Source organism: Haliaeetus albicilla, chromosome 26 (assembly GCF_947461875.1).
Source record: "Haliaeetus albicilla chromosome 26, bHalAlb1.1, whole genome shotgun sequence".
In the NCBI taxonomy this organism is placed as follows: Eukaryota; Metazoa; Chordata; class Aves; order Accipitriformes; family Accipitridae; genus Haliaeetus; species Haliaeetus albicilla.
In genome coordinates, this window is record NC_091508.1 from 5,828,258 (window position 1) to 5,855,899 (window position 27,642).

At 55.3% G+C, this 27,642-nt stretch overlaps 2 protein-coding genes across 3 annotated transcripts; one reads left to right on the top strand and one right to left on the bottom strand.

Moving 5' to 3' along the window:
- FGD2 (FYVE, RhoGEF and PH domain containing 2) lies at positions 1–26,686 on the bottom strand. Of its 2 annotated transcripts, none has more exons than XM_069770545.1 (17): positions 25,955–26,686; positions 9,003–9,274; positions 6,613–6,892; positions 5,867–5,947; positions 5,201–5,349; positions 4,634–4,790; positions 4,370–4,508; positions 3,749–3,807; positions 3,208–3,354; positions 2,707–2,799; positions 2,321–2,400; positions 2,212–2,242; positions 2,012–2,104; positions 1,662–1,787; positions 1,314–1,460; positions 754–897; positions 1–669 (listed from the first exon to the last, which is right to left on the bottom strand). In XM_069770545.1, the coding sequence occupies exons 2-17, from the start codon at positions 9,065–9,067 to the stop codon at positions 439–441; spliced, it is 2,022 nt and encodes a 673-aa protein (XP_069626646.1). In that variant the 5' UTR covers positions 9,068–9,274; positions 25,955–26,686; the 3' UTR covers positions 1–438. The 2 variants fall into 2 exon arrangements, with proteins under 2 accessions (XP_069626646.1, XP_069626645.1); XM_069770544.1 differs by lacking the exon at positions 25,955–26,686 and adding an exon at positions 9,455–9,644.
- MTCH1 (mitochondrial carrier 1) lies at positions 9,950–21,832 on the top strand. Its single transcript, XM_069770546.1, has 12 exons — positions 9,950–10,183; positions 11,006–11,090; positions 12,445–12,551; positions 12,998–13,075; positions 13,356–13,413; positions 13,866–13,917; positions 14,765–14,824; positions 18,071–18,164; positions 18,531–18,578; positions 18,772–18,839; positions 19,557–19,632; positions 20,078–21,832. Exons 1-12 carry the CDS (start codon positions 9,965–9,967, stop codon positions 20,150–20,152), a joined length of 1,020 nt encoding a protein of 339 aa, XP_069626647.1. The 5' UTR covers positions 9,950–9,964; the 3' UTR covers positions 20,153–21,832.
- Positions 26,687–27,642: the final 956 nt, after the last annotated feature.

The following is a 27,642-nucleotide window of genomic DNA, read 5'->3' on the forward strand; positions in this document are numbered from 1 at the left end:
TGCAGGTAGGATTTATAACAGCAGTCCCAATTCCAGAGATGCTTTCACAAAACTGGGCATCCCCCCTGCACCATCCACTGCTGGGGCCAGGCTCGGAGAAAGGCTGAGGCATTGCTGCCCTCGGGCGGCAGCCGGCGGGACGACACAGCGGGCCGGGGCCAGGCTGGCTGCAGGGGCGCAGGCTCCCCAAAACCCTCTGGCTCCCTCCACCTCACGGCTCAGGTACTCCCATCGTCTCTGTCCAGTGCGGAGAGCAAGGAGGGAGGGGAAGGGGGATCCGGCTTGTCCGTCTGGTGGCAAACGTGCCCCCACCTTACCCTTTTCGTGACAAAAAAAACCAAAACGCAGAGAGGTCAGGGATCTGCCTGAAGCCAGCCACGAGCAGGATGGGCAGGGGGAGGTTTGACCCACCAGGCAGCCCAGGAGGTGGGGATGGCCTCATTCTGCTTCGTCGCTGGAGTCCATATCCTCGCCCTCCTCCAGGTGTGTGATCCCTGCAGCGGAGCGCGCCATGGTCCTCATCCAGCGCTGCTTCAGCTCCTCGGTGTCAGCCACAAAGGTGTAGACCTGCCGGGACTGCACCAGCTGGAAGAGGTGGCGGGAGTCGCCCTGCGGCAGGTCCTTCACCTGGTAGCCCAGCAGCGGGATGGAGGTGTGGGCTCGGACGTCCTGTCAAGAGTTGAGAGAGCGGTGGAAGGCAGGGGATGGGCGCACCGGGATGTCCCTTGCAGATGGAGCCAAGCCCGGCCTTACCTGGGGTGCCGCGTAGATGTACAGCACAAGGGGATCATCCTGCGGGATCACAAACCAGCCCCGTGTGCCCCCCTTGCCGTTCTTGTCCAGCAGCTGCAGGGAACTGCACAACAAACTCTTGCCCGATACCTCTGCCGCTCCTTTCTGCCAAAAAAGACCCTGAACAAATCCCTAAACGCTCAAGGTGGGAGGCAGAAAGGGCACTGAGCTAAGGTCATTTTCTGGGGAATTCCCTGCCTGCTCCACAAACCCCCCCAAATCAGGGCAGGCAAGGGGCAGTCCCGGCTGTGAGGGTCCTGCTGAGATCCCATGGTGGAAGGAAACCCGGATGCCTGGTCCCAAGGCTCAGAGCACGAGGGAGTGACCTTAGCACATCCACCAGCCTCGCAATTAGCAGCCACCCTCTGACTGCTGCAGGTACAACTCCCATCCCTTCTGCTGCAGGCACATGGCTGGGCTGTGACAGTCAGTCTGGGGACCAGGGTGAGTGGCAGAGCTCAGAGGAAGAGGGACAGAGGAGCAAGGCATGGGGAGGACAGGCAGAGAGGGGCAGAGCTCACCTCCAGGATGCCTTTGTGCTTCCCCTCCCGGTCCTCAAGCACCAAGTGGCCTGTCAGGAAGACGTAACATTCCTGGCACACACGGTTCAGGCGGTTCCCGTCATACTGTAGCTCAGCCTTGTAGTCAGAGCAGCGAGCACACACCACCTACAACCACCAGGCAGGGACACTGGTGAGACTGGGGCAGGGCTGGGGGATCCCAGGGGCAACTGCAAGAGGAGCTGAGGGGCAGGAGCAGCCCTGAGCCCAGGGAAAGGGGTAGAAGGTGTAGGAGAGGTGCGCTCCTGCCCCAGCGGCCACCTGAGCAGGCCAGAAGGGAGGGAAGAGAGGGGGGACAGGGCAACTCACATATCCACAAGCTCGACAATGGTGTCTCCGGCGCATGATAGCATTGAAGGGCTCCTTGCAGCGCATGCACATGGTCACCAGGTTGTCCCGTACCCACTGTGGAGCTCGGCGGCCCAGCTCCTCTGTCTGGGGGTGTGAGACTGCATTGCTGGGGCTGGCTGGCCATGGTCTGGGTGGTCTCAGCCCCTCTGCTCTCACACCTTCCCCTCCTCAGCCCTTCTCCCCATCCATAGCCTCCCCCCAGCTCTGTTTAGCTAGGGAAACTGAAGCACAGCAAGGTGGGCTCTCCTGAGCTGCTACTCAGGGGGGTGCTGGAGGCAGGCAAGGCATGGAGAGGGCAGGAGGGTTACCTTCAATGCAGGGGTGCCTGTCTCCAGCCCATGTGCTGCTGTCTTAAAGGTCTCACTCCTCTTCTCCTTCCTGTCAATGGCATCTTGGAAGGCCTAGAGGGGAAGGCAGGGCTGGAGGGGCAGTCGGGGGGGGCTGCCCCTGACACAGGGCATCCATCTGGGGGGAGTGAGATGTGCCACCTCTCCCAGCACTGTGGTACCTTGATCCAGGCATTCATTTCCTCCCCAGACCTGGGTACAAAAAGGGAGATGGATAAGCCACTGTCCCTCCTCCCCGAGGGTCTGCAGGACTGTCACCCTTCCCCTTACCTGGCTTGCAGTTCCAGCGTCCGCTGCTTTCCCGAGACCAGGAACGTGTGAGGGAACTGCGTGTCGTTCAGCTCCCGCACCTGAGAAAGACCGAAGAAAGGATGTGGAGCAGCTGAACCTACCTGCAGCACACAGGGACCCTCCTCCATGATGTGGGGGACAGGGACTTCCCTCAGGCACAAGGCCTTCAGCCCCTCAAATCCTATGTGCACAAGATGACACTGCTATTTCACAGGATCAGAGCATATCAACCAGTCCTCCCCACCCCTGGCTCCAGCTCCTCCCTCCTTTCTGAGGAAGAAGCAGCCACACTACACCCCAAAGCGGGGTGCACTTTGGAGGAACCAGGGTCTGGGAGAAGCACAAAGACAAGGTGCCTGTCTGACCTTCATGCTGTCCACGTTGATGCGGAGGTGGACCTGGAACTCAGCACCCACGTGGATGACCTTGGGTACGCAGTACAGCAGCATGTTGTTGAACTGCGCAGAGGGGGAAGAGGGCTGGTTGGTGCCCAGCACCTGCATGCTCAGAGCTGGGGGCTTCCCTGGGATCAAGGGTCCTTCACCCCCCTGGGGCTGAGCTGGTCCTTGGGAAGAATCCACCCTAAAAAGTGACTGCTTCTGCCCCAGCCCTCTCCCACCCTACAAAGGCAAAGTGCTCTAGGAACATGGAATTTCCCAAGGGATGCCGTGCCCAGGGGATCAGCAGGTTCCCAACCACGTCCTATACAGGGTGCCCCACACCAGGCAGGTCAAACCCCCCAGCTCTGAATTCATCACCTCTGTGTAGAGATGAACCAGCAACACCCCAGCCAGGCTGTGCTGCCCCTCTCCCCACTCCCATCTTATCTGCTCCCTGGCCCTTCCCCTAGGCATCCCAGCTCCCACCAGGAACAGGTACTTCTCCGATGTGCTGTTGTTGCGGGTGGAGATTTTTTGGATCGGCCCCTCCTTGATCAGCTCATTGGAGGGGTCCACAATGTCATCCTCGAGGCCCAGCCGCTGATAGACCACCCAGAGGTTCTGCAGCCGTTCCTAGGGGAGGCAGAGGGACCTGTTTCTGTGGGGAGCTGAGCAGCCACAACCTTGTCTCCCCTGGGTCCCCTTCAACCCCAGCTCCCAGACCAGCTGCTGAGTACTGGGAGAGGTGGCACAGTTCTCTCACCCCAGACTGATCTCCGAGAGCAGCTTGCAGCCTTGAACAGCCGGTCACATCACGGCTGTTGTAGACATGACTTCCCCAGATTCAGGGTGACAGGGTTAGGCATCAAGAGCAGGGTCTAACCTCCTCTACTGAACCCACAGCGCTCCTGTCCCGTTCAGGGCAGGGCTGTGCTCCACTGAGTTGCAAAGCATGAGGCCATGAGGAAATCTGGCAAATCACCATGCAGTGAGCCGCAAAGCACTGCCAGCTGGGACAGGCACTCACCATCTCGGCAATAGCTGCGTTTGAGTGCTTAGCCACCATAAAAATCATCTCCAGTGCCTCTGCAACGAGAAGAGAAAGGGAGGAGGATAAACACTCGCTAGGGAGCTGTGAGAGAAAACTCCTGGGTCTCTCCCTCACGGGCGGGAGACACGCGTGTGGCAGCTGCTGCCCTCCCCTGGACACAACCTGAATGGCCCTGAAACACTGCACCAGCGTCTGGGTCCGGCCAGACTGTGCGGGGTAGCGTGCTCGGGTCCTGGGGGGATGGATAGCCGACTCGTTTATCACTCCATCCCAGCAGGACTGGGAATTGCTGTCATCCGTAGGGGTCTGATAGCTCGCCCAACCACTGCAGGTCTCCCTGGGGGATGCTCGGGAGGGATCATCTTTATCCTGAAACACCACCCACCTTCCCCACTGACCTCCATAGACCCTAAAAGGGCAGATTAATCCCTCTCCCTGCTAGAAAAGGGTTAGACAGAGAAGTTTATCTAAGGGCATAGGGCAGCTGGTGAGAGAATCCGGGTATCCTGATGCCTGTGTACATCAGGGGTTGTTATTTCCCCTACAAACCCACCCTGTCACTCCCCACAGCGGGGAAAGCCGGATGGAAGCCCTTACTCTCTGCATCGTCCCGGTCTGGGGACTCAGGGGGTAGTTTTCGGACATAATCTTTCAGGAGGAGTTCGTAGCGCGGGATCCTCTGCACAGGTTCCAGCATGTGGTGCTGCAGCGTTAGATTAGCACAGGCTTTCTTCTTCTGGGGAGAGACAACACACATGGAGAAACAGTGACCAAGGCAGCTCCTGCCCTCTGCTGCTTCCCCCTTGCAGAGAGACTTTGGGGAGCACTGCTGTGGTCCCCCACTGTGCCATGGCCCATTACCTGGATGTCAGCAATGAGATCCTGGAAGGGTGGTGATTTCTCCGACCAGACAGTGATAAGCTCCACAGCCTTGTCGAAGTTCTTCACGTATTCACCATACATCTTGAGGAATGGTGCAAGCTTCTGGATCACATCCCCGATCCGTGGGTTGCAGCTCCTGCAGGAAGGAACCACAGACCAGCAGCTTCCTCAGTCCAGCGGGGCAGGCAGCGAGTGAGAGATGAAGCGAAGGGGCGGCTTGTGCATGGTGGAGGATAGAGGTTTTTACTGCTGCGACCTGCTACGTCCCCATACAACTTCTTGCTCTCCAGAATGGGAATGTCTCCAGCCTGCAGCCATCCTGGGCTATTCATGCCTGGGCACACCCCTAAACCACCTGAGATGTCACCCCCCTTTTCCAAAGTACCCTGGTCTGGGCTGGAGTGTTTTAAGGAAGTGCTTTCCAGCACAAAGACATTTGGAGCAAAATAGGCTGAGCTCTGGTGCTGGTGGAAGACCAAATTCATCACTGCTCCCCCATTGTGGCAAAGCAACCCAGGTGCCTAGCCCACCCTTCTGGCAGCTCACCAATCCTCCATGCGCTTCTGCAGCTCTGGCAGGAAGAACTTGGCGTGGAACTGGTAGATGGAGGAGATGTTGGAGAAGATCATTTTCACCACCTCCTCTGGGACCGTCTTCCCATTTTTGGCTTCTTTCATCAGCTCTGTATAGAATACCTGGAAGAAAGAAGGGGTGAATAAAAAGGGTCAGGAGGAGGCTTGAGGATCCCATTCCTTCTCTAAGACTGGCACATCGTGCAGTGAAAATGCCTGACTCTGTGCAGAAGGGAAATCCCAGGCCCCAAGAGAGAAGCAGGGGGGATGGTAGGCTTTGCTGGGATAAAGGTGCTCCCTGGAGGTGTGGGGTGTAGGAAAGGCAAAGGCCAGACCCATTCTCTGGCCATGAAGACCAGCAACCCGGCGTGGCTCTCATCTATACAGCTTCATTCTCTCCAAAATCTCTAGTAAACAGTTCCTGGCTTGTGCATACCCTGAACTGAGCCTGGGCACTGCCACAGGGTCCAAGCCCTGCCGAGGAGCACATGAAAATCGGTGAGTGTGGGGCTGCACCAAGGTCCTGCCTGCTTTGTCAGCGTGAAGTGGCGTGAAGTAGCCAAGCTATGCTGGTGGGGGCAGACGGCAGCAGGGCTATTGCTTCCCAGACTTGTGTGGGCCTCTCTGCTCTCCAGCTCACCTGGTCAAGAAGGTGGAGGCGGTTGACATAAGCCTGCTCTGTCTCCAGCAGCTCCAGAGCGATTTTCTTCTCCGCTGGTTCCTGCATGGGCAGAAGGGCTCAATCTCGTGGGCAGAGATGCGACCCCCCACTGGCCTGAGGGGATTCAGCTCTGTTCCCCAGTGTTCACAGACCACGGCCCAGCATCAAACTGGACCTCAGTCATCTGAGGGCAAGGGAAGGACCTCTACAAAGCATGCGGTGAAAACAAGGGTGAAAACAAAGCTGTCGGGAAGCCTGGCTCATGTCTTCCTGGGTCACACCTTTCTATGTGCCTCCTGGAGCAATACACGGCTAGTGATGCCGAGGAGTGGTGCAGGGTGGGGTGGGTTAACCCCATGGTCTACAGTTGCATCTTGGAATTGAATGCAGTCCTGCAGAAATGTGCCTGCAGTCAGCAAAGGGCAGCACAGCCCTGGGGATGCCCTGGGACGGACACGGCTGGGCCCACCTGTGCATTTGATGCCCACGGCGTAGTTATATCAGAGCTGGAACAGACAAACTCTGCTTGGATCTACCTGATTATGGGGAATTTGTGCCCAAAGCACCAGGGAAGGGGCCACTTTGCTGTCAACCTACGCACCAGCCCTTGCATGGCAATGACTTGCTCAGGGCCAGCAGAGACCTCAGCTCTGGTCCAGCCCATGCAACTACCTGCCTGAGCATGGGCACATGCCGGTCTCGCCTGAGCCACCTCCAGAGCTTACCTTGCTGCCAAGCTCGAGGCCTGGGTCCTGCTGCCTCCTCCAGTTGTCCTCCCTGATCTTGTGTCGGAAAGAACGGAGGCATTTGAAGCTCAGCCCCCGCTGACCCTGCTGCTCCTCCTCCTCCTCCTTGTCCTCTTCCTCTGCTTGGTGCCTGGCAGCCATCTGGGAGAGGCTCTGGCCCCGGCTGGTGGGGGACACTGGAAGCTGTTGGGGCTGGCTGGCTGCAGGAGTAGTCTGGCCGTACAGAGGCTGCTTGTCCCTCCACGGAAATTTGCTGGCCCTGCCATGGAGGAGTCAGAGTGATCAGCTCACCCATTCCCCCAGCACAGCACAGCCCACTCAGGCCCAGGTTAAAGCCACCATCCTCGAGTGAAGGCGATAAGACAGAGCAGCACCCCAGCGCTGATGCTCCTTTGCTCCGCTACAACCCTGCTGATACAAACCAGGGTCTGAAAGCCCATACATCCTCCAAGGGGGCCAGGATCCAGCCCTTCTTCTCTCAGTGCATCCTGCCGATGTGGTCAGTCTCCATCCTGCTCTAGAAAAGCGTGACTGCTGTTTATCCCACCCACAGCCATTTATTTCCTGAAGTATAGCTCTGCTCTTTGCGGTGCTGGCACAGCTCTGGCTTTCTGCCTGTGGCCACCAGGGAGCCAAAGCGGGAAGTCAGCAGCCTTGGGCACGAGGCTTTAAAAGCCAAATAGTCAAGAGGTGTCAGCCAAGAGGAGAGCTTGTGTAGGTGGTTTTGCAGAGGGGTAGTTTTCTGGTGGTTTTCTCTCTTCCCTTTTCTGGCAGAGACAAGGAAAACAGGTCCAGAGCAGCCATGGGGGAGAAACCTCACAGAGCACAGGCCTTTAAGATGACAACAGTGAGTTGTCTGTCATACAACAGCTGGTTTGTGTAGTAAATCGCTCAGGGCAGAAACTGGAAAGACATCCACTCGTGGCCTGCAGACAGGAGTGGGATGAGGAGGAGGGGAAAACCAGGATGAAACTGGACATAAAACTGCACAGTTAAGGATAGGAGATGACTTGAGGGGCAGACACTCATCTGAAGAGGATGATGGGTCCATCCCCATGCTGATGAGCATGTGTCTGTGAGCTCGGGAGTCCATTCGCAGCCATGCATGCATCTGCCTGGTCCATGGGGGCTGGCATAACCCTTCATGTGACAGAGAGGCTTTATCTGTCCCTTCTGGTGCCTCCCAGACCTGTGCCAGCCTAAACCCACTGCTGAGATCCGACAGGGAACTTCTCTCTTTCTATTTGCACTGACTTGGGCTAAACTGTTTTCTGTTCCAGAAAACTCATTTCCAGGTTCCCCAGCTTCCTCCAAAAGTCATAAGTTACTTTTATTTCCTCTAAATCAAACTCACGCTTCACAATAAATGACAAACACACTGCAGCAGTGAAATGGAGGCAGATCAAATGCTGCAAATGGTTCCAATGCAACAACATCACAGGCCAAATTTTGACTGTGGCACCATGGGGACAACCACACTGCTCTGGAGCCATCCAGAGCACAAAGCCCGGAGCAAAGCACGCAGTGGAGATGCAGGCGAAGCTCCCAGAGCAGAAGGAAATCTCGTGCCTGACCATCTTTAGGAAGTGCTGCAAAACTCATCTGCCCAACCACCCAGCCTCATTAAGGCTCACTGAGAGCACCCCACTGATACAAGGGAAGGCAAGATTCAGTATCCCGATTCAACAGATAGGGAATCTGAGGCACAGACACAACGATGACTCACCCCAAACCTCGGAATTACTTCTACACTGGGGGCAAGGCAGATCCCCTTGCTCTGACCCTGGCACATGCTGTCTGAGGGTGCTAGCTCACACTCCAAGTGAAGGCACTGGTTTATGGGGCTGCTATGCAGCCCAGAAAGAACTTGCTCTCTCCCTTAACATGATATTTTCTCTTCCCTTTCCTAGGAGCCACATCACTGCAAATAACTGGATAGTCTGAGGCTGGTGTCTGAGGCTCAGATCCTTCCAGAGGCTCAAGCAGTTAATTCCCAGCAATGACCCCTGCCTACATAATTGCAAACCAAAATCCTTTTTCCCAGCAGCAGGGGAAAAAACATTCATCAGCCAGGCTGACTGCAAAGGTGCTGAGTGCGGAGGGAACAAGCATGCCACAACCTAACCCTGGGCCAGGGACAGAAACCTCCAGCAAAGTCAGTCACATCCCACTGAGGTTTTCAGACTTCTGTCCATGACCCGCAGCAGGAGGAAGACACTGGGGCAGATCCGAGTGCTAAAGAATAGCAGATCACCTAATCAGCTTCTCCACAGTCTCCAAACCACCTCCATGGTGGGTTTCCTCCCTTCAAAACCCACACCACGTGGAGCCCCAATGCACCCGCAGTGCCCAGGAGCCTCCCTCCTTACCATTGCTCTTCGAACACAGCCACCAGGTTCAACACACTCCGTTGATTATCAGCCTCTCCCTCCATGGCACTGGCTGCACCGGCTGGGAGCAGGTCCAGGGTGTAAAGGAGCTGCAGGGGCAGCTGCTGATGGCTGCTGCTCCCTTCTTCTCTCCCCCTCTCTGCTTTGAAGTGTTTCTGGGACCCAGGATGTTGTTTGGGGATGAGGATTTGCACAATACAAAGACCATCTGCTGTCCTTTCTGTGGTAGCAGAGCTTGACTCTGGGTTGGCCTCAGAAGGAAAAGGAAAGAGGAAGCGAGTCTGGTTGCAAGTAGGAGAAACACTGAGAAAACACTGGGAATTTGTTCAGTTTGGGGGGGACCTTGCCCTGTGCCCCAAACTAGCGGCATAACCAAGCCCAGAGCAGCAGCAGGGCCAGTGCAAGGGTACAAGCTGGGCAGGAGGCCTGACCTGCTCAATGGGGTGTGCTGTGTCCCACCATGCATTGGAGCCCGATGTGCCCCTCACGGGCTGTGTGTGAGCCTGAAACAATCCTGCTGCTACTAGGGGCCATGAATAGGCAGGAGGGGACCTGCTGTGAGGGATGGGAACGGGTGAAAGGCTTGCTAGCACTGCAGGCTCCCCTCGTGTGTGTCCAGCTGGAGCCAACCCTCTGAGGAGAGCCCAGGGGAAAACAAAGCGCAAGGCACGACCCCACCACGCCACATCTCCCCCTGTGCCCCACGGCCTCGCTGACTCCCCCCCTTCCCTGTCACGGCCCTCGGCGGCTGCCCTGCCATGGCCGCCCCGTCCCCTCCCTCACACCGTGGCTCTATCCCCCCTCCCGCCCTTCACTCAATGGTGTCCCCCCCCCCCCAAGTCCTTCACACAATGGTTCCGCCCACCCCGCCCGGCGCGGTGACGCAGCGACGCCTTGGGGGCGGGGCGGCGCAGGCGCAGCGGTGGCGGCGGCGGGGGGCCATGGCGGCGGCGGCGGCGACGCCGCTGCCCCCGGCGGCGCGGGCGCCCCCTGGCGTTGTGGCGGGGCGGGCGGTGGAGGCGGCGGCGGCGGCTCCGGGGGCGGCGGCGGACCCGGGGCAGGCGGCCCGGGTCGAGGGCGCCGAGGGGCTGTTCGTGGTGCTGGGAGCCGGGCTGGCCGCCGCCAGCCACCCGCTGCTTTACGTCAAGCTGCTCGTCCAGGTCCGGGGCTACCGGGGGTGATCGTGGGGGTGGGAGGGCGGGGCTGGGGGGGGGACACGGGGAGCCCATGTATAACGGGGGATCGGGACCCCGATATAATGAAGGGAGGGGGACCCCTGCGTAGTGCCCCTGTGGAGACCTCTGTGCGCTGGGGACCACTATAAATACAGCCCCTCCTCCCTTATAACGGGACACAGTGGGGGCACCTGTGTAACGGGGGGGCACCCCGATATAAGGAGGCAGCGAGGACCCCCATGCGATGGGAACCCCTGTATATAACAGGGGGTGAGGTCACCCTGTATAACGGGGGTCCCTATATAACTGGGAGGATGAGGGCAGCTATCAAATGGGGACCCCTGCAGAGCAGGGAATAGGAAACCCTGTATAATGGAGGGATGAGGACCCCTCTGCAGTGGGGGGTCCTTTATAGCAGGGGCATCGGGACCCCCTCCTATGACAAGGAATGGGGATACCCTGTAGAGTGGGAGCACCTATAAAATGGGAGGGATGAGGATACCCTCTGCAATGGGGACTCCTGTATAAGGAGGGATGGGAAACCCCTATAGAACAGGTATCCCGAGAACCCCTCTGTAAGAGGGACCCCCATAAAATGGGAGGGTTGAGGACCCCCTGTACCCTAGGGACCCCGTATGATGGGGGAGGGACTGCCCATGTCATGGCACCCCCATGTATCTGAGGGTGACAGGGGGGGACATGGCCCTTTGGCAGCTCCCGGGACACCGAGATCGGGGCCACGTGGCCTGGGGTCTTTGGGAATGCCGGGACAGGGGCAGGGACCTGCTCACGGGGTTTCTCTTGCAGGTCGGGCACGAGCCACTACCTCCAACCGTTGGAAGAAATGTGCTGGGAAGGAAAGTCCTGTACCTGCCCGGCTTCTTCACCTATGGTAAGCAGATGTCCCTCCCTACCAGAGCAAGGTCCTGCCGAAAAATGGGGCTGGGAGCTGCCGGGTAGACCAAGCCGACCTCCAGCAGCACTCCCACATCCTCTTGGGATCATCCCAAGGCTGCAGTGAGACCTAAACCACTACAACTAGTTGTGAGGCCGTCAGATTTACCTTGGGGACAAGGAGGTGGTGGCCCCAGTGTTGGTGCTGTGTCCCCTTTCCGTGGCACGCTGCTCTGGGTTTGCATCATAGTGGAGGGGGCAGTTGGGGTTTAGGTAGCGTAAGTTTGTTGGTGGAGGGTTTTGTGTCCGTTAGAGATAGCAAAGCGCCTTTCTTCGCTACAAAACAGCCCTGCAATAACTTGGCCCCTTGCCCTGCTCATTTGTGTTCTAGATGGAGCCCTAAAGGGACAGAAATACCAAGAAAAGGGAAGGCAGTATGTTTAGAAAGAAAAAAAAAAGTACTATTTTTCTCTCTTTGTGGGTGGAGCAGCACGGGAGAGGTGGGTGAATACTCTGTGACCTTGGGGGTTGCTTTCACAGGGGGTTTGCTGTGGGGAAGGGGCGTGCACAGTCCTGAAAGCCAAGTTGGGCCGATCCCAAAATCAGACAGCAGTACCCATAGGGTTGGGGGGGACCCAGCCCAGGAGCAGTATGAAAGCACGGCAAACGCATCCTGGGACATGCAGGGCTGGAAACACTCAGGTGCTGCCCTTTGGAAGATGCATTTTCCAAATATATTTGCAGTGTTGGGTGATGGAGATGTGCAGAGCCTTCCTGGCTTCACTTGGGACAGCAGAGGATGGGGGTCAGGAGCAGTCGGTACTCACAAGCACATAGTGGGTTGTATTGCACCATGTTGTGTCAGGGAGAACTTGGATCTGTTGGCTTTTTTTTTGCCTGGAGACCTGAGGAAGTTTGACTGGGAGAAGGTGGTGGGGCAGGAACTGAACCTGGGTTTGCGAGATCCGTATTGACCCTGAGTCCCTCCCCAGGGCGGAGGGAGGAGGTGACACCACACACCACATGAGATGATCCCTCCCTACCCTGGTTCAGTCCAAACTGCCTTGTAGCCCTTTCAGGTGAGCAAAACAATCAAAAGACAAGAAGTAGCCCAGAATACTGGAGCTATCCTTCCAGATTAGACATGACAGAGAATACTTAAGGATTCTTTGCATCCTCTATGAAGTTTATTTAGGACTGTTATAATAAATCACTTACAGTGGGACAGCAGAGCAACTGCTGTGCTGCGCTGAGCTCCAGCGTGGTTTCAGCTGAACACCAGAGGTGTTTGGGGTGCTTTCCATGAGTTGGCCAGTTCCCGACTGACGGCAGCCTGGTGTTTTCTTACCCAGCCAGACACATTGTGGAAGTGGATGGGAAAAGAGGCCTCTTCCGCGGTCTTACTCCTCGCCTCATCTCAAGCACTTTATCAACCATCACCAGGGGGAGCGTGAAGAAGGTAAAGGTCAGCTTCTCTCTCCATAAATCAGCTTGCTGGGTTGGCTGGTGCTACTGCAGCAGAGCCAGGGAGCCTGCATGTGCCTGCACCCAGCCATGACTGCGCATGGAGGAATAAAGCGCGCATCCCTCTCCATCTCCTAAGGGCTCGGAATAGTCCTCCAGGACAGAAGGAGATCAGTGCCCATATCCCTAAAGCTTGTTTTTTAAACAATTTTAATTTAATTTGAACAACCACTTGCCTTTTATCTTTTGTAAGCAGTTTCATGACTCCTCTCTTCCCCTGTTTTACTTTCCATCCTTCCTTATGTTCCTTCTTGCCCATTTTTCTTCTCCTCCCATCTAGAGCACAACTGCTTGTGGTTTCCTCCTGTCCTCAGACATCGAGGGTTTGTGGGTCAGCATCTCCATCAGTTTTGACCATATGTTTCTTCTTTCTCCGCTCAGGCCTTTCCACTGGAAGACATGGAGCACGTTTCTAACAAGGATGATGTGAAGACCTCCCTTAGGAAAGTGATGAAAGAGGTGAGAAGTGGATATTGCGTGGAGAGTAAAGGAAGCTTAAACTGTGGCATGTGGGTGAAATTACTTAGAGAGAAGCTCTGGGTGAAATGGCTGTGGTATTTAGCAGCCATTCTGTGTCCAGCTATGAAATATTTCGTAGGAATAGAGGTTTACCACAAACAACAGATTTCAAAAGACAGACCCAAAATGGGTGTCACTACATTAGGGGAAAGGGCCTGACCTGTGCAAGTGGACCAGCACAGCTTTTCATACAGGTGTGTTTTTTTTCTCCCCTTCCCAGACATCTCATGAGATGATGATGCAGTGTGTGTCCCGGGTTGTCTCACATCCACTGCACGGTGAGTCTTGTCTCTCTGCGTGGCAGCCCTCTCTGGACCAAGGATCACCGCAAACCCCCGTTTACCTGATGTGCTTCTCTATCATAAATGGCTTCGTATGAAACCGCAGAACAGATGTGGGTCTGAGTTGTTGCTTGGGGAGGCTGACGCTTGGGTTGGCCTTCAGGGACTAGCCCAGCTGAGGGGCAAGGTGCTCTCTTCCCTTTCATCCAAGAGCTTGTCCCAGAGATCCTTTTGGGCTTAGGGCCAGAAGTCCTTCCCATCACTTACAGGCTAGAGGAGGGCACTAGTTTCTAATGAGTCTTGCAGTAATGAGGACCACCAAGAAGAGCTGGAGGTGATGCGAGTTGAGGGAAGGGAGGGCAGAAGGGTCAGGTTGCATTTTCCTTCACATCCATTGCAACCCACACTGGATTTGTTTCTTTGTCAGCCCTGTGTTTCTTTCTTCCTAGTGATCTCTATGCGCTGTATGGTCCAGTTTGTAGGCCGGGAAGTCAAATACAGGTGAGTGGCTGCAGCTCTGAAGGGTTTGGGCACACAGAAGCCCAAGTCGAGGAGTCAGCAGTGCCAGATGCTCCCATGCAGTGGGGGTATGGCAACCCAGGAGGTTTGGGAGACCGAAAAATGAATCTGAGCTGTGGTTAGAGGGTGGATGAGTGGGGGGTGAAGGGGTGTGGGGAGGCTGGGCTCTGTCCCTGGCAAGCCTCTGTTCTGCCTTGTGCCTGTGGGGATTTTGGTGGCTGTAATGCACCTTGCTGATCACACAGTGAGTCTCCTGCCTTTTTGCTTTAGGTGTTAGTAGAAAGGAAAGTCAGCAGGGAGGCAGAGTATGCAATACGAAGCGTTGCTGCAGCCCTGCTAGTCTGCAACATTTTTCCAAGCCTTTTCCAGTAATACCTGCCTCTCTGCAGGGCAAAACGACATGTACAGCCACCTGAAAGCATGCCAGACACAACTGCAGCTAACCCACAACTGCCAGCACGAGTTCCTAGGGGCAGGACAGCGTTCTTGGGCTGAGAATCAGCCTAATCAAAGCACATTATGTGCCATGGTTACGGCACGTGTACCCACTCACACAAAGCCAAGCAGAGCTCTTCTAGCTTCAGCATTTAAACAGTTGTCAGCAAGTTGAGTGTTGTCCCAGGCATTGTTGCAGACTGGCAGAGTGCAGACATGACCCTCCTTAAGGGGTTGAGGAGAAGGAGCAGAGTGGAGATGCCTGCTGCATTGCTGGCACGGTGGCTTGGTGGGGACACTGCTATGGCTGGTGGCTGCAGATTGCATGCAAAGCTGCGCTGGACAGAGACAGAGCAACCCTTGCACACTCATAGCTCTTTTCCTTTCTTGGCAGTGGTGTGTTCAGCGCCATTGGCAGGATATTTAAAGAAGAAGGGATCCTGGGATTCTTTGTGTACGTGAGTTGTTGTTTAAATACTTTCTCCCATAATCCGAAGGCACCAATGGCTCTCCTGGCTGCTCTGCCAACCTCAGTTAGAGTCACGCTGAGCTCCCCCCATCTGAAACCTTGTCTGACACTGGGACTCTCACATCAGATTAAATCTGTGCCTTTGACAACGATCCAGTTTGACCATTAAGTTTACCCCAGATCTTATCTTCAATCAAACCTTCAGAGCCCAGAAAAAAACCTTTATTTTTTCTTACCTTTCTTTTTCCTTTGGTGCTTCTTTGTGTTTCAGTGAAAGGCCATTTAAAGCATTTGTTTGTGCAACAGGCACCAAGATCAAGTGCAACAATGGGACCCCTTGTTGAAATAAAAGCCAGGGCCTGGGTAAGAAGCAACATTCCTCTGAAGAGCACCGTGGGTGCTTGTAATGAGCAGGTGGTTCGTGCTGGCAGCAGGTTTGCCTGTATGGCAGGACTGTGATGCTGCCCAGCTCAGCGGCGTCACTGCCTGGACCCAGAAGGAGCTGAAAAGGCGCTTCCAGCCGCTTATGAAGCATGGCAAATTGATGGCGTCGCTGAAGTGGAAGTCTAGCAGACACCTTTATGCTTGAACCCTTAATTAACACTTCTTGCCTTTTTTTCACATCTATATAAAAGCAGAACCACCTGCTGCCTCTGCTCCTGGTGGGGAGATAACTCACTTTATTATGTCAATAATAGTAAAGGCAGCTCCAAAATTTCAGGAGGCATTTTCAGGCCTGATGCCTTTGGCTGTGCAATCACAAAAATTTGGGCCTGCAGATGAAACATGAATGCATCAGGAAGAGGCAAGCAATCACAAGTGGTCTCACCCTGTCCTTCCCCAGAGGGAAAGGGCCAGGGGTCTGCAGAGACCCAATCAGTTGAGTGTCACTGCATCTTCCTTTTGCAGCCCACAGCTTCTCTGCTGAGCTGTGCAGCCCCAAATCTCCTCCATTAAATACAGGTTCCTCTGGGATGTTCCCTGTGCATGGGGCACAGCCGGAGCATGCTGCCAGTCAGCCCTCCCTCTCCTCCACCTCCCGAGGAAATAACGTGAAAGGAGCCACCGCATTCCCTTCCTCCACATAAAATAAACACTGTTGGTAGCCTAATTAAACTTAATAGTTCACAGGAAAGGCTTTAACACAACCCAAAATGTCTCAGGAGGGCTCTGAACTTATACGTGCTCTACAACCCTGCTAGGAAATCACACTGCTGTGAGAGGAACACAAACTGCATCTGTAGGACCAAACTGCTGCTTTTCTGCTCTCAGCCCTCCTAACACAACCTAAACACATCCACTCCCTTAAAATCATTGCGGTGCACTTATTTCTCATGGCCTTATAACCTCTACACAGCAGTAACAGCAGCATATGCTTGATCTGGGTGTGTGCCTGGCTAGAGATAAAGACTTTTCAGGGGATGGACTTATCTCACTTCCCCTCATATCTGCAGCAGTCTCCTGCCTGCCAGCACTCCAGAAAGATGTTTCTGGGGCTCTGAAACTGCTGCACGTGGTCAGCTTGATGATGGCTTGTCCCAGCCCTGCTGCGCACTGGGGTTTCTCCTGTTGGGTCACATCATGGGCTTCACCATCTGCCTGCTGCTGTTTCAGTTTTTAATGTTTTGTCATCTTCTAAAAATATTCCTAGTCCAGATCTCCTTGGACATCTCACCAGGCATGAGAGCTGTAGCACAAATGAATTTGGATTTTTTTGGTCCTCTTCTGCAGTGCCCTCAAACCCCTAGTCTCCAGTCATCCCATAAACTCAGGTCCAGCATTTGTCGTTACTTTGATGACAAGAGAGAGATGTATGGTATCCTTATTGCAAATGGAACAAGTGAACTGATTCTCTATCAGCAGATGAGGTTTTACTTACATGGCTGCTGTGGCCCAGCCCTCTGTTTCTGGACTTTATTAAGCCTCTGTTGTATCTGCAGCAGCTTGGGAGTCTTCTTCAGACTTGACTTTAAGTTAAAGAAAGAATTTTTTTACAAAGGCTGTATGCTAAATGCAAAGCAGACCATCTCTTTGGGACCAGAGAGCTTTGATTTCTTTGTCCTATCTGTTGCTCTCATATCACATCTTTTAAGCCAGCGGATCTTCTACTGAAGGCTTCTGCTGTGCCTAGCCCCTGAGACCTTGGCTGCATCTCCAGAGCTGCCAGGGCCTTGACAATACACAGGTTGTCTCCAAAAAGTACAAACCCTAACTCCAAGCAAGCAAAGCAGGCTGGATCAGAGCATGCAGTCCCAATTGCTGCTCTGCTGCTGCAGCAACCACAGCAGGAAAGTAAACTGGTTCCCTGTTCCAAAGAGACAGTGTTGTGTTTGGGAAGAAACCAATGACTTGGACTAGTGTGCTTGGAGGTGGCTCTTTTCAGCCCAGCAAACACTTGGTGTGGCTCTCAACAGGCTCATTTTCAGAAGAACTGCTGGTGAAACAGGCAGGTTTGAATCACACCTGGATCATTTTGCAGTGGAACGACTGCACAGCCAAAGCAGGAGGCCCTGCACTCGATGCCTATGCTGGTACAACAGATGCTGCTGGAGCACTGACAAAGTGGAAAACCCCTCTGAAACGATTTGTTAATGCTTTAGTGCCATTAACTGCAGAAGCTAGAGGTGGTCATGCTGCTGGGAGCTCCGGCCCACGTGTTGATCAAAGCCATAAGCCAAAGCAGCACATCACCCCCTGTCCTCATTCTGCCAGGTGGCAGCAGGGACTGGGAAAATCAGAGGGACTAGAGTGCTGCCCCCAGTTAATCCCACTTTGCAGTAGAGCAGGTTTTGCAGGAACAACCCCCCTCATTTTAATTTCTAAAAGGAGGGAGATTCCACAAAGAGATAAACTTCTTATTCTGCATCCAGAAGAGCATCTGCAAAACGAGCTTAACAGAAGCCCACTTCATCAGTCTTGCCTCGGTTTTAGAGCAGGAGTTGGGCCAAGAAAGGTTTTGGGGTAGAACAGGGGGACTTGGCTGAGTCAGATCCCAAACTTCCTACTCTAGAGCATCCCCTGACTGGAGGAGCTGGCAGCACATGCAGGACCATGTTTGAAGGCCACGAGAGCTCTTCCCAAAATCTCCCCTTTTTCCTTCAGTTTCTTCCAAAGTAAAGATGCATTTTGGGGGAGTGGGGTTCCTCTATGCTGGTGGAGGGAGGGCAGGGCACCTCAGAAGGCAGCTCTGGGACCCTTCTGTACCTCACACCCCTCTTTTTGCCATTGCAGCGGTTTAGTCCCTCGCATCCTGGGGGATGTTATCTTCCTCTGGTGCTGCAACCTCTTGGCTCACTTCATCAACACCTATGCGGTGGACGATAATGTGAGTGGAAGTGCCCAATGGAGGGTTTGGGGGGCCCATACCAAGCACCCGCAGTTGCAAGGAGTTAATGGGTGGTTAATGGCTAATTTAATACACATAGACACTGGGCTTTGGATAAAACACTGTAGAAGTGTTAAAGATGCAGCGTCTGCTCAGGGCTGTGGTTCAGCTGCAGTTTAGGGGATCAGGTTTGATAGCAAATGTCTTCCCCGATTCTCAGCTGGGATGCAGTGTGGTTACTGTTGCTTTCTGCCCTATTCCCCTGCCCCACACCCATCATCTCAGGCTCAGAGGGATGTCATGTAGCGACAGTGACAGCCTGGTCTCATCTGCCTCATCCACAACCCCTTTGGTTTCTCTTTCCAGTTCAGCCAGGCATCAGTGATCCGGAGCTACACAAAATTCGTGATGGGGGTACGTAGGCAACTGCCACGTCATTTCTCCTCTTCCTGCCATCTGTGGGGCGAGAGCTCGTGGTCTGGGGACAAAGGCTGGTCTGTACTTTATATCCAAAGATGTGGATAACTTTGCTAACGTGCAAAAGCTGGAAATAGCTTTTTTTGTCATAATGAACATTAGAGAGGCTATGGGTTTTCTGTGCTTTCAGATCGCTGTGAGCATGCTGACGTACCCGTTCCTTCTCGTGGGAGATCTCATGGCAGTGAACAACTGTGGGTATGTCCGTCACACTGAGATCTAAGGATTTCCCTTCCTTTCTTCCAGCCCCTTGTTGTCTGAATCCTCTGCTAACGATCGTAAAGCTTTCATATAGAACCGTAAACTATATGGCACCTCACAGAGTTGGCTCGTTTCCTGTCCCAGGTTGCTTATAATTTTAGACCAGAGGGCACAGACAAGAGCAGCATAAAAGCTCAAGTGGAGAGAAATAGGGAGAGTCACGGTGGTGTGGTCCAATCTGAACTAGACCGGAGGCAGCAGGGATCAAAGGGACCGTCCTGGCTCCGGGGAGCGGCACGAGGGAAAGCAAAGCTCTTAAATGCAGCAATGAGTGCAGACAGGAGCAGGACCAAGCTTGCTTTCCCAATCCCACTGCTGCAAGAAGTCTTCTGCATTCATGCTTATGGGAAGGGGACTGGATCCAAGCCACTGGTGTAGTGTTTTCTTGATATCTGCTGGCTCTTGAAGGTGTAGATACAGCATATAGTCCCGGCTCTTAATGTATCCAGGTAATGCTCCTTGTTTGTACACTCCAGGGGTAATTAAATTACATGATCTCTTGCATTGTAAATAATGAGCTGGTCATTTGGCCTTCAGCCCGGTGCAGACACTGTTTCTCTGTCCTTGCTTACACTTACTGCTGCTCTTGTGTTACCTGTCTGGATAATGTGACATCTGTACAGACCGTCTCAGCTATTTCTTGTTGCCATGCAGGTTGCGTGCCGGCCTCCCTCCCTACGCTCCCGCGTTTACATCCTGGATCCATTGCTGGAGGTATCTCAGTGCTCAGGTGAGGGAGTGGGGCACGCACAGGGCTTTGGGCTCACTCTGCTCCTTCCCAAGGTCTCCAGTGCTGCCCCAAAAGTGCCTATGCTGCATCCTTGACATGCTCTGTAACCCGTTTCCAGCCCTCCAGTTCTGGCACTGGTACCAGGCATGGCAGTACTGGTCTGCCCGTTACATGCCCCAAGCTTGCAGCCTGCAAACTTTTAGCCAATGCATTGCACACAGCAAAGCAAGGTGGCTCTGCCACTCTCCATCAGTCATCCCTGGGGGAAATGCCTGACTCCAGTGCCCATGGGGCTGAAGCCCTACTTTCTTCTCTGTAGCAACCTGGGGTGCTCAGGCCTGGCAGCCCTGCAGAGGGCACGAGTCAGTCCCTGCTAAACCAGCTGCAATTCCCCAGCCAGGTCTCAGCACCGCTGCCCTGACTCTGTGCTCTCTCTGCTCCTCAGGGGCAGCTGTTCCGCGGCTCCAGCCTGCTCTTCCGCAGAGCGCCCATGCCAGCCGCCTGCTTCCCCATCGACTGACTCCTCGGCAGGGAGCGGTGATGAACTCAGACTCCTCAAGAAACCCTAAGCTTGTTTCGATACGTGTATATTTTTTCTTTTCGATCCGAAGTCCATGGTGCCAGAACAAGACACCTCCTCTCCAGCAAGGCCACCAACAAGTTGGCTTCTGGAGATCTGTCTTCAGGCTCCAGCTGGACCAAAGCTCCATCCTCATGGCTGTCTCAACCGGGACGTGTAGCAGAGAGCACAGAAGGGTATTGTCTTGTCTCTTTGGTCCAGGCTGTAGCTCTGGAGTCACTGGGGAAGTCTGGGAAACCAGAAAATGTCCAGGTACTAAATGAGCCAGCCCAGAGATGCAGGGACAAAAGACTGCTTCGTCCTGCCTGAGCTGAGAAGCAACAAGAGATCCAAGGTCGCCTTGCTGGGAAGGCTATGCCGGCTGACCAGCCTCCTGCTTCATCTCTTCTGGAGAGGGCAAACATTTGCACGGCAGGTGGCTCATCCTGGGTGAGATCAATCCTGCGACCCATATTTAAGGTTTTGAGAGTACCTGAACACGAGGGAGCACACTACTTCCCATGGGCATGAAAGGGAAATTATAGTATCAAAACAGAAAAGGGAAACGCGAGTCCCACTACAGAGAACAGCACAGTCCCAAAGAGACAGGTACTGCTCGGCTCCAGGGCAGTGCTAGGACTTGGACATGGAGAGAGCACTTGGGGAGGGATGTGTGCTGCAGATGGTAACTGCTTTGGGAAGGCTTTTTGCAGCGGGACAGGCTGTATTTAGCATACACCCAACAGAGCTGCTTGTTGTAACCTGGGCAGGTAGCCTGTACGCATTTCTCAGGGGAGATGGGTCCTGGGTTGAACTGGGACAACTGCATCGCACAAGTGTCTCCCAGCCAGCTGGACCACAAGCCCTGCCAGGCTCCTGCTAAACCTGAGCATCGCCGCTTCACTGATGGATGCGGAGCTGCGCCTGCAGCGCTGTGCTGCTGTGTAGCAGCATCCTGCTAATAGCTACACACAGGAGGGTTCGCCTTGTAGGAGGGGCACTCAGTCCGTTGCTTTCTGGAATAAAGGAATAAACCTTGAGCTAGTCAAAGGCTCGCAAGGCGTTAGGGTCAAGGGCTCCTTGTGCACACAGGAGCACGGCTGGCCCTTGTGTAGCAGGGCTTACCGGTGGCAGCAGGGCAGGATTTATCCTCGTCTCCCAAGATGAGTTTTTTTTTTGCACCAGTCTGTGCTGTCATGGCAGCCAGGCAGATTTCCCCCATTTTGGTTCCCCCACGAAGCAGTCGTTTGCACAGAGGTGTTGCTGCACTCCCTGGGAAGGGGTTTTGGGGTCCTTGAGCAGGTTCCCATGTGCTGCTGCAGCAACAGCTGGGGTCGCATCTCATCCTGGTCGACTGGGGACCCCAACCTGCCATTGCACAGGGGTTTTCCTCCATCAGACGGGTTTGATCCACGCCTCCCAGCCAGGGCTTGCAGGACAGTGCTGGTACACACTGGGACCGGCGGTTCCCATCCAGCTCCCTTCGGTGTTGTAAAGTCTGTCCTGTCTGTCCTCCCTTCCTCCCATACAGTTAATGTTACCTTAGCAGAAGTTAAATAATGCATGGCCCTGTTCCCTAACACCAGAGATTACTTCAAGGAGGATTTAACTATGCTCCAAAATACAGCTATAAAACAACAACTCTTGGGTGTCTCTTTTTTTAAAAAGTGTTAATTTTTTCTGCATAACGGGCTTGCTCACTCAGGGAAGGTTTTAGTTAAAGACGGGCACTTCCTTTGGTTTCTTCCCCAAAGCAGGGGCTACACCAGCTGTTGCAAACTCAGATTCCCTCTGATCTTCCTCACCTCCATGGAAGGTTGGCAGGTTTAAGCTGAGCAAACTGCATCGGGTGCACCTGGAGTGAGGGTGGAGGCAGCAGTGGGCTTGGCTTCTTGAAACAATATACATGAAAGGTATTTGGAGTTAAAATTGACCCTGAGCTCTTCTGGAAGGGATGATGGAGACCCTTTGCTGCTGTCAGGTGGGCTCAGCTGCTCCATCCTCCCCTGCATGGCTTGCAGGATCCTTACTGAGTGGCCTTTTATCACGTTAGCTGGTTTCTTGCCTACCCCAACACCGGGCATTACATCTCCCAGATCACACAATGCCTGCAGAGGAACATATGCCTTTACCCTCAAAATTAAGGCCACCTTCTGCTGGTCACATGCCTGTAAAACCTCCTACACCCTGCGTGCAGCCTGGCTGCAGCCACTGCAATGAAAAGTGCTATTTCCTTTCCTTTGAGGAATTTACCTAAATTTGCACCAGAGCAAGCATCCTGCCAGCAATTTCTGCCCAGTTCACTGGGAGCCACAAACTTTGTTGGAAACGCAACACTTGAATATAGTTTTTGGTCAATTTAAATGAAAACCAGGTTTCAAAGCTTTCAGTGCACTGCCTAACCTTGAAGCAGGGGCTGCCAATCATAGGATGATTAAATATTTCCTTACCTCCTCCTATTTCTAACCCTGGTTCTTCTTATCCTATGCTGCATTTGAGGTGTTCCACCATGGGGACAACGTCTACACCAGGAGCAGGCAAGGAGACAAACCAAACCCTGGCTGGGCACCCCCCCTCCCTTAAACTGCTGCTCCATTAGCGGGTGCTCAGCCCCGCAGCTGGTGCTCCTGTAGCACAGCTGATGGGGACAGAGCCCAGCACCCGCAGGAGAGGGGATCTGGGGTGAAACCTGCAGTCAGGAGAACAAATAAAGGGATGTAGGGGGAGGTTTGGGTCTGGCGCCTGGGACGGAGCCAGGGATTTCTCCCACACACAGCCCCAGCGCTCCCCTATCTGCCCAGGAAACAAACTTAGGTGTAAATATTGACTCTCTCCTGCACAAAACCGGGATGGGTGGAGATGGCTGTGGTTCCGTGCCCGTGCGGTTTATCAGCCCTCAGTGGAAAACAGAGATTGCCGGGACTTTGGCCTCATCTGCTCCCAGCTGCTGGGGGGAGAAGGGAGGCAGCGGCTGCAGCCAGGAGAGGGAAACTCAGGTCAAGGCTGCCCTGACTCTCTGCAGGGCCCAGATGCTTGGGTCTGGCAGGATTTGGGGAGCAACGAGGTGCTGGTGAAGCCCTTATGCCCAGGGAAAGTGCAGCTGGGCTTGGACCAATTGCATCATCCTTCCCTTTCTCCCTGCAGAGCCGTCCTGCTAAGGTCCCTTCACTTAAAACCAAACCCCCGCCCGGCTGTGCTGCTCTCCCTGCTGCGGAGCCGGGAGGAAAGCAGCCCAGCAAACCTCTGGCAATGACTGTATGGTGCCCGTCACCCTGGTGTCTGGCTGCCAGACCCCTGCCCCAGCCAGCCCTCGCCAGTCCCGGCAGCAATGGAGGGGCCCCGCACGAGGAAGTGCCCCTGCGGCACGGCTGCCCTAGATAAGGCTGTTTGCGCCATTCTCCTGCAGCGCCGAGCTCCACGTAGGCAAATAATTATTTTAAAAATGTATATGTAAAATAATAACCCTCGTGAAGGAGATCCTGCCGCCGGGAAGGTGGGACTGGCTGGTGCCAGGAAATGCTCCGGGTGGGGACTTGGACTGGACCCAGGTGCTGGCGGCACGGTGGCTCTGGACCCGTCCCCTGTCTTTGCGCGGACCCGTCCTTGCCGGGAGCGGGGCGGCCCGGTCCCCCGTGATGGCCTTCGCCCGAAGCGGGAAGTTATGGAGGAGTCGGGGCCTGCTGGATTCACCCCGCCTTGGACAAGGGAAATCCCGGCTGGAAACAAGGAGAAAAGGCCACAAAGGGCACGGCGGGAAAGCTCGGCGCGGTGGCCTGACCTGCCACGCTGGCAGTGGCGGCTCCGTCCATCGCTCGCGGCTTGTAAAGGGAGGGGAAGAGCTGCTTTCCGCGCTCCCCCTTGCCTGATGCGGGCCCTTTTTTGGGGAGAACTCCCTCAAATCCCCCCAAGCTGGGCCGCCCCGTCCCCTCCTGGGATGGCAGTGCTCCTGGGGGGAGCCGGCGGCGTTTTATCCCACCCCGAGGAGACCCCAGGCCTTGGAGGAAAGAGGTGGCGGCACAGGCCGGCCGGGGGCGGCCGAGATGCCTTTCACCGCGGCCGCCATGGCCCCCTCACGCCTCCCTCGGCGCTCGCACGGCACCGGGCCCCTCCGTCCCGGGGGAGAAGCAGGAGGCCCGGCGAGCTGGGGAAGGGGGGAAAAGTCTCCCCAGCTCTTGATTTGGCTTCTCTCCCCTTGCTGCGACCCGATGGCCGGGCCGGCGTGGCGAGGGTCTGCATCACTGCTGCAGCAGCCGTTGACCGAGGCGCCGTCCCTTGCTGAAAACGTGTTAATTCTCTAATCTTTAGGAATGGAGTTTCTCCCTTAAAAGCCGCCTGCGCTCTGCGGCCGGGTGGCGCGGCTCTTGTCAGGCTGCCAGAGGAGGCCGGAGCAGCGTCACATGCTGCAAAGTTTTACAAGGCGAGCGAGCCGTCTGGGGAGAGGGACGGGAGAGGGGACAGACGCACGCACGCACTCGGACGCACACACGGAGAAACCTCCTCCGGGCTCCCTCCGGCTCTGATCCCAACGTTTATTATTTTTTTTTTTTCTCTCCCTTTTTTTTTTTTGGAAGAACAAAGACTTTGGGGTGGGTTGGCGCGTTTGTTTTTCCGGGGTTGGTGTCGGTGGATGGGGGGGGGGAAGGAGGCCGGAGGCGGAGGGGAGAGACTGCGGCTTGAATGCGAGAAAGTCCCAAATTTCGCTGGCCGAGTTGCCGAGACCGTCTCTGCGAAACTTGGAGGAGGAAAGACGGGGGAAAAAAGGGGGGGAAAAAATAATTAAAAAATAAAATATGATGACGTCACTTGGAGCAGGGGTGCCTTCCCCGCTGCCTGTCAGATGCGCCTGAAAAGAACAGGGCAATAAAACAACAGCCGCCTCTGTCTCCCTCGTTAAACACGGCACTAATTGGATGTTAATTTCTCCTTGCTCTTCTCGCTGCTCGATTGTGAGGGCTCTGCCTGGCTCTCCCTCTCTCGCTTTCTTTCTTTCCTGTTGCAATGCTCTTGGCAGCTCCGATGGACTCCGGACTGTGCGCTCCCCTCCCGCTCGTGGACTGGAATAATTCAGGAGCTGGGAGAATTAAAAAAGACGAGGCGCGGGGGCGAACGGTTCAGAAACGGGGCGGGCGTGATGGATTTTGAGAGCTACGCTAATCTCCCCGTTTCCCGTGCATTGTCCTGCCGACTTGGAGCTATTCTCTTCCCATTTGATTTCTCTTCCCCCCCTTTCCCTTCGCGTTGGGTTTGGGCTGCTGGGCAAAAATATATGTTTCAAAAAAAAGCATAAAAAAAAAAAGAAAAAAGGCAAAAAAAAAAGGAAAAAAGGCAAAAAAAAAAAAAAGAAAAAAGGCAAAAAAAAAGGCAAAAAAAAAAAAAGCACGGTTCAATGACGACAAACCCCCAAACCTCCTCCCAGCTCCCCCCGTCTCGCCGCGCTGCCTAACCCCTGCGTGGAAACAGGCGTTTTAGGGAGCCGGAGCAGGAAGTTGTTGTTCTCTGTCTTGCCCAGGTCATCCTTAAAGGGTATGTGTGCAAGAGCGGTGGGCGCGTGGGGCTCGGCGGGCGCCCGGCGGCGATCGGCCGCCCCCCGATTTGCCTCCCGGCCGACGAGGCGGGCGAGCGGCGGAGGGGGAGCGGGGGCCCGGGTGGTGTTTTGGGGGACGCGAGAGGGGCCCAAGGGACAGGATGGGTGGGGGAGCGGAGGGGAGGGAGCGGGAGGCGGAGGTGGGGGGAGAGAGCGAGAGCCGGGGAGTAAAGTCCTACCTGGGATCGGTGCCAACTTCCTGCAAAGGGTTACAGACCCGCGGCTTTGAGAGCCCACCAGAGGCGAGTGCGCTCTTGTCACGGTTCCAAGGCGAGATGAAGGCAGCGGGAACAGGTACAGCAGATGCCGAGTGGCCTCGTTTGCCCGCCGAGCGGGGCTTTGGCTCGATTTAAACCTCGCCGACGGGGAGGCTTCGGTGCTCCCGCCGGCGGGGGCCTCGCCATCCCCGCACGAGGCCAGCGGGGCCGGCGGGTGCCAAGGGTGGGGCGCGCGGGCCGGCGGCGGGGGGGGGCGCGTGCATGGCAAGGGGGGGGCCTCCGCCGCTCGTTCGCCTTCTCGCCGTTTGGATTAACATGCGGAAGATGCGCCTGTCACTTTGCTTACTGTCAGCGCCGGCTCGGGGATGGGTGACGGCTTTGTTCGGCACAGCCGGGGGAGCCGTGCCAACTCGGACTTGGCAGGCGAAGCCGGGTGGGCAGGGAGAGGGGGACGAGGGAGCGGGAGCGGCTGCCGGGGCGGCTGCGGAGGGACGTGGCCGCAGGCCCGCGTCTGAGCGCGGCGGCTTTCTGGCGGCGCGCGCCTCCCTCTCCCTCCCGCGCTCGCCTGCGCCCAGGCTGGTGCAGACAAAATGAAAACGTGTTTTGTTTTGTTTTTTTGGCATCTCCCCAGCAGCGCTACCAACGCCGGCCGCCCCCCCCTTCTCTCTGGTCCCTTCCCCAACCCGCCGCGACTCCCCTTTTACAATGGGCACGACCCAGGTGTTAGGGCAGCTGAAAAAAAAAAAAAGGCCAAAAATACCCCTTGGCACCCAAACCACCCCCAATCCGCCCCCCCTTGGCGGCGACTGCTCCCAACCTTCCTCCATGGCGGGTGGGTTCTTGTTTGTATATATATATTTTTTGGTCCTTTTTTTTTTTTCTCCCCCCCCCATCAGATCCCTCTCGTGTTGGGTGTGTGCGTTCCTATTCAAGGACCCGCCGCCTCCTGTCGTGCTAAAACCAGGAAGGAGGGAGCCCAGGGCTCATTTCTGCCTGGACGCTGGGGCGGCGGGCGAGGGAGCTGGCGACGGAGGGCGTGAGGAGGGAGGAGGGCGAAGGGCAGGCGGGAAAAGGAGCCCAGGGAGGCAGAAAAAAAATAATCCACCTCCCCAGGCCTTTTGTTTAACATGCGTCGATGCAAAGGAAGGTCTTGGCTTTTTTTTTTTTCCTTCCCCTTGTCCTTTTTTTTCCCCCCCTGTGCTTGAGCCTGGTGGGGCGTTTTCGAGCCCAACGGGGCAACTTTCCGGAGCGGGCGGTGTCAGAGGTTGATTTTTTGGGAGGTGGCGGGCTCGTCCCGCGGGCGTGCGGCTCCGAGTGCAGGAATTCCTGCCAGCTCGCCTTTGTGCCAGCCTCCGTTGGCCTTGGGTGTCTCGTTCGGATGGAGCCTGGCATCCAGGCACCGCCCATTTCTTGGCGTTGAGCTGCGAGGAGAAGGAAAGGGGAGAGAGCGAGCGAGAGAAGGGAAAAAAAAAAGCTGTCTCACTCAAACTGGCCTTTCTCGGAAAAGGATCCTTCCCCGATGATTGTCCGGATAAGCGGAGCTAAATCCAGCCACCACTCAACAACAAAACCACTCTCTTCCACGGTGCGTCTCTCTTGCTGCCTTGGTACGAAATCGAACCTCACTCTTAATTTTGGGTTGGTTTTTT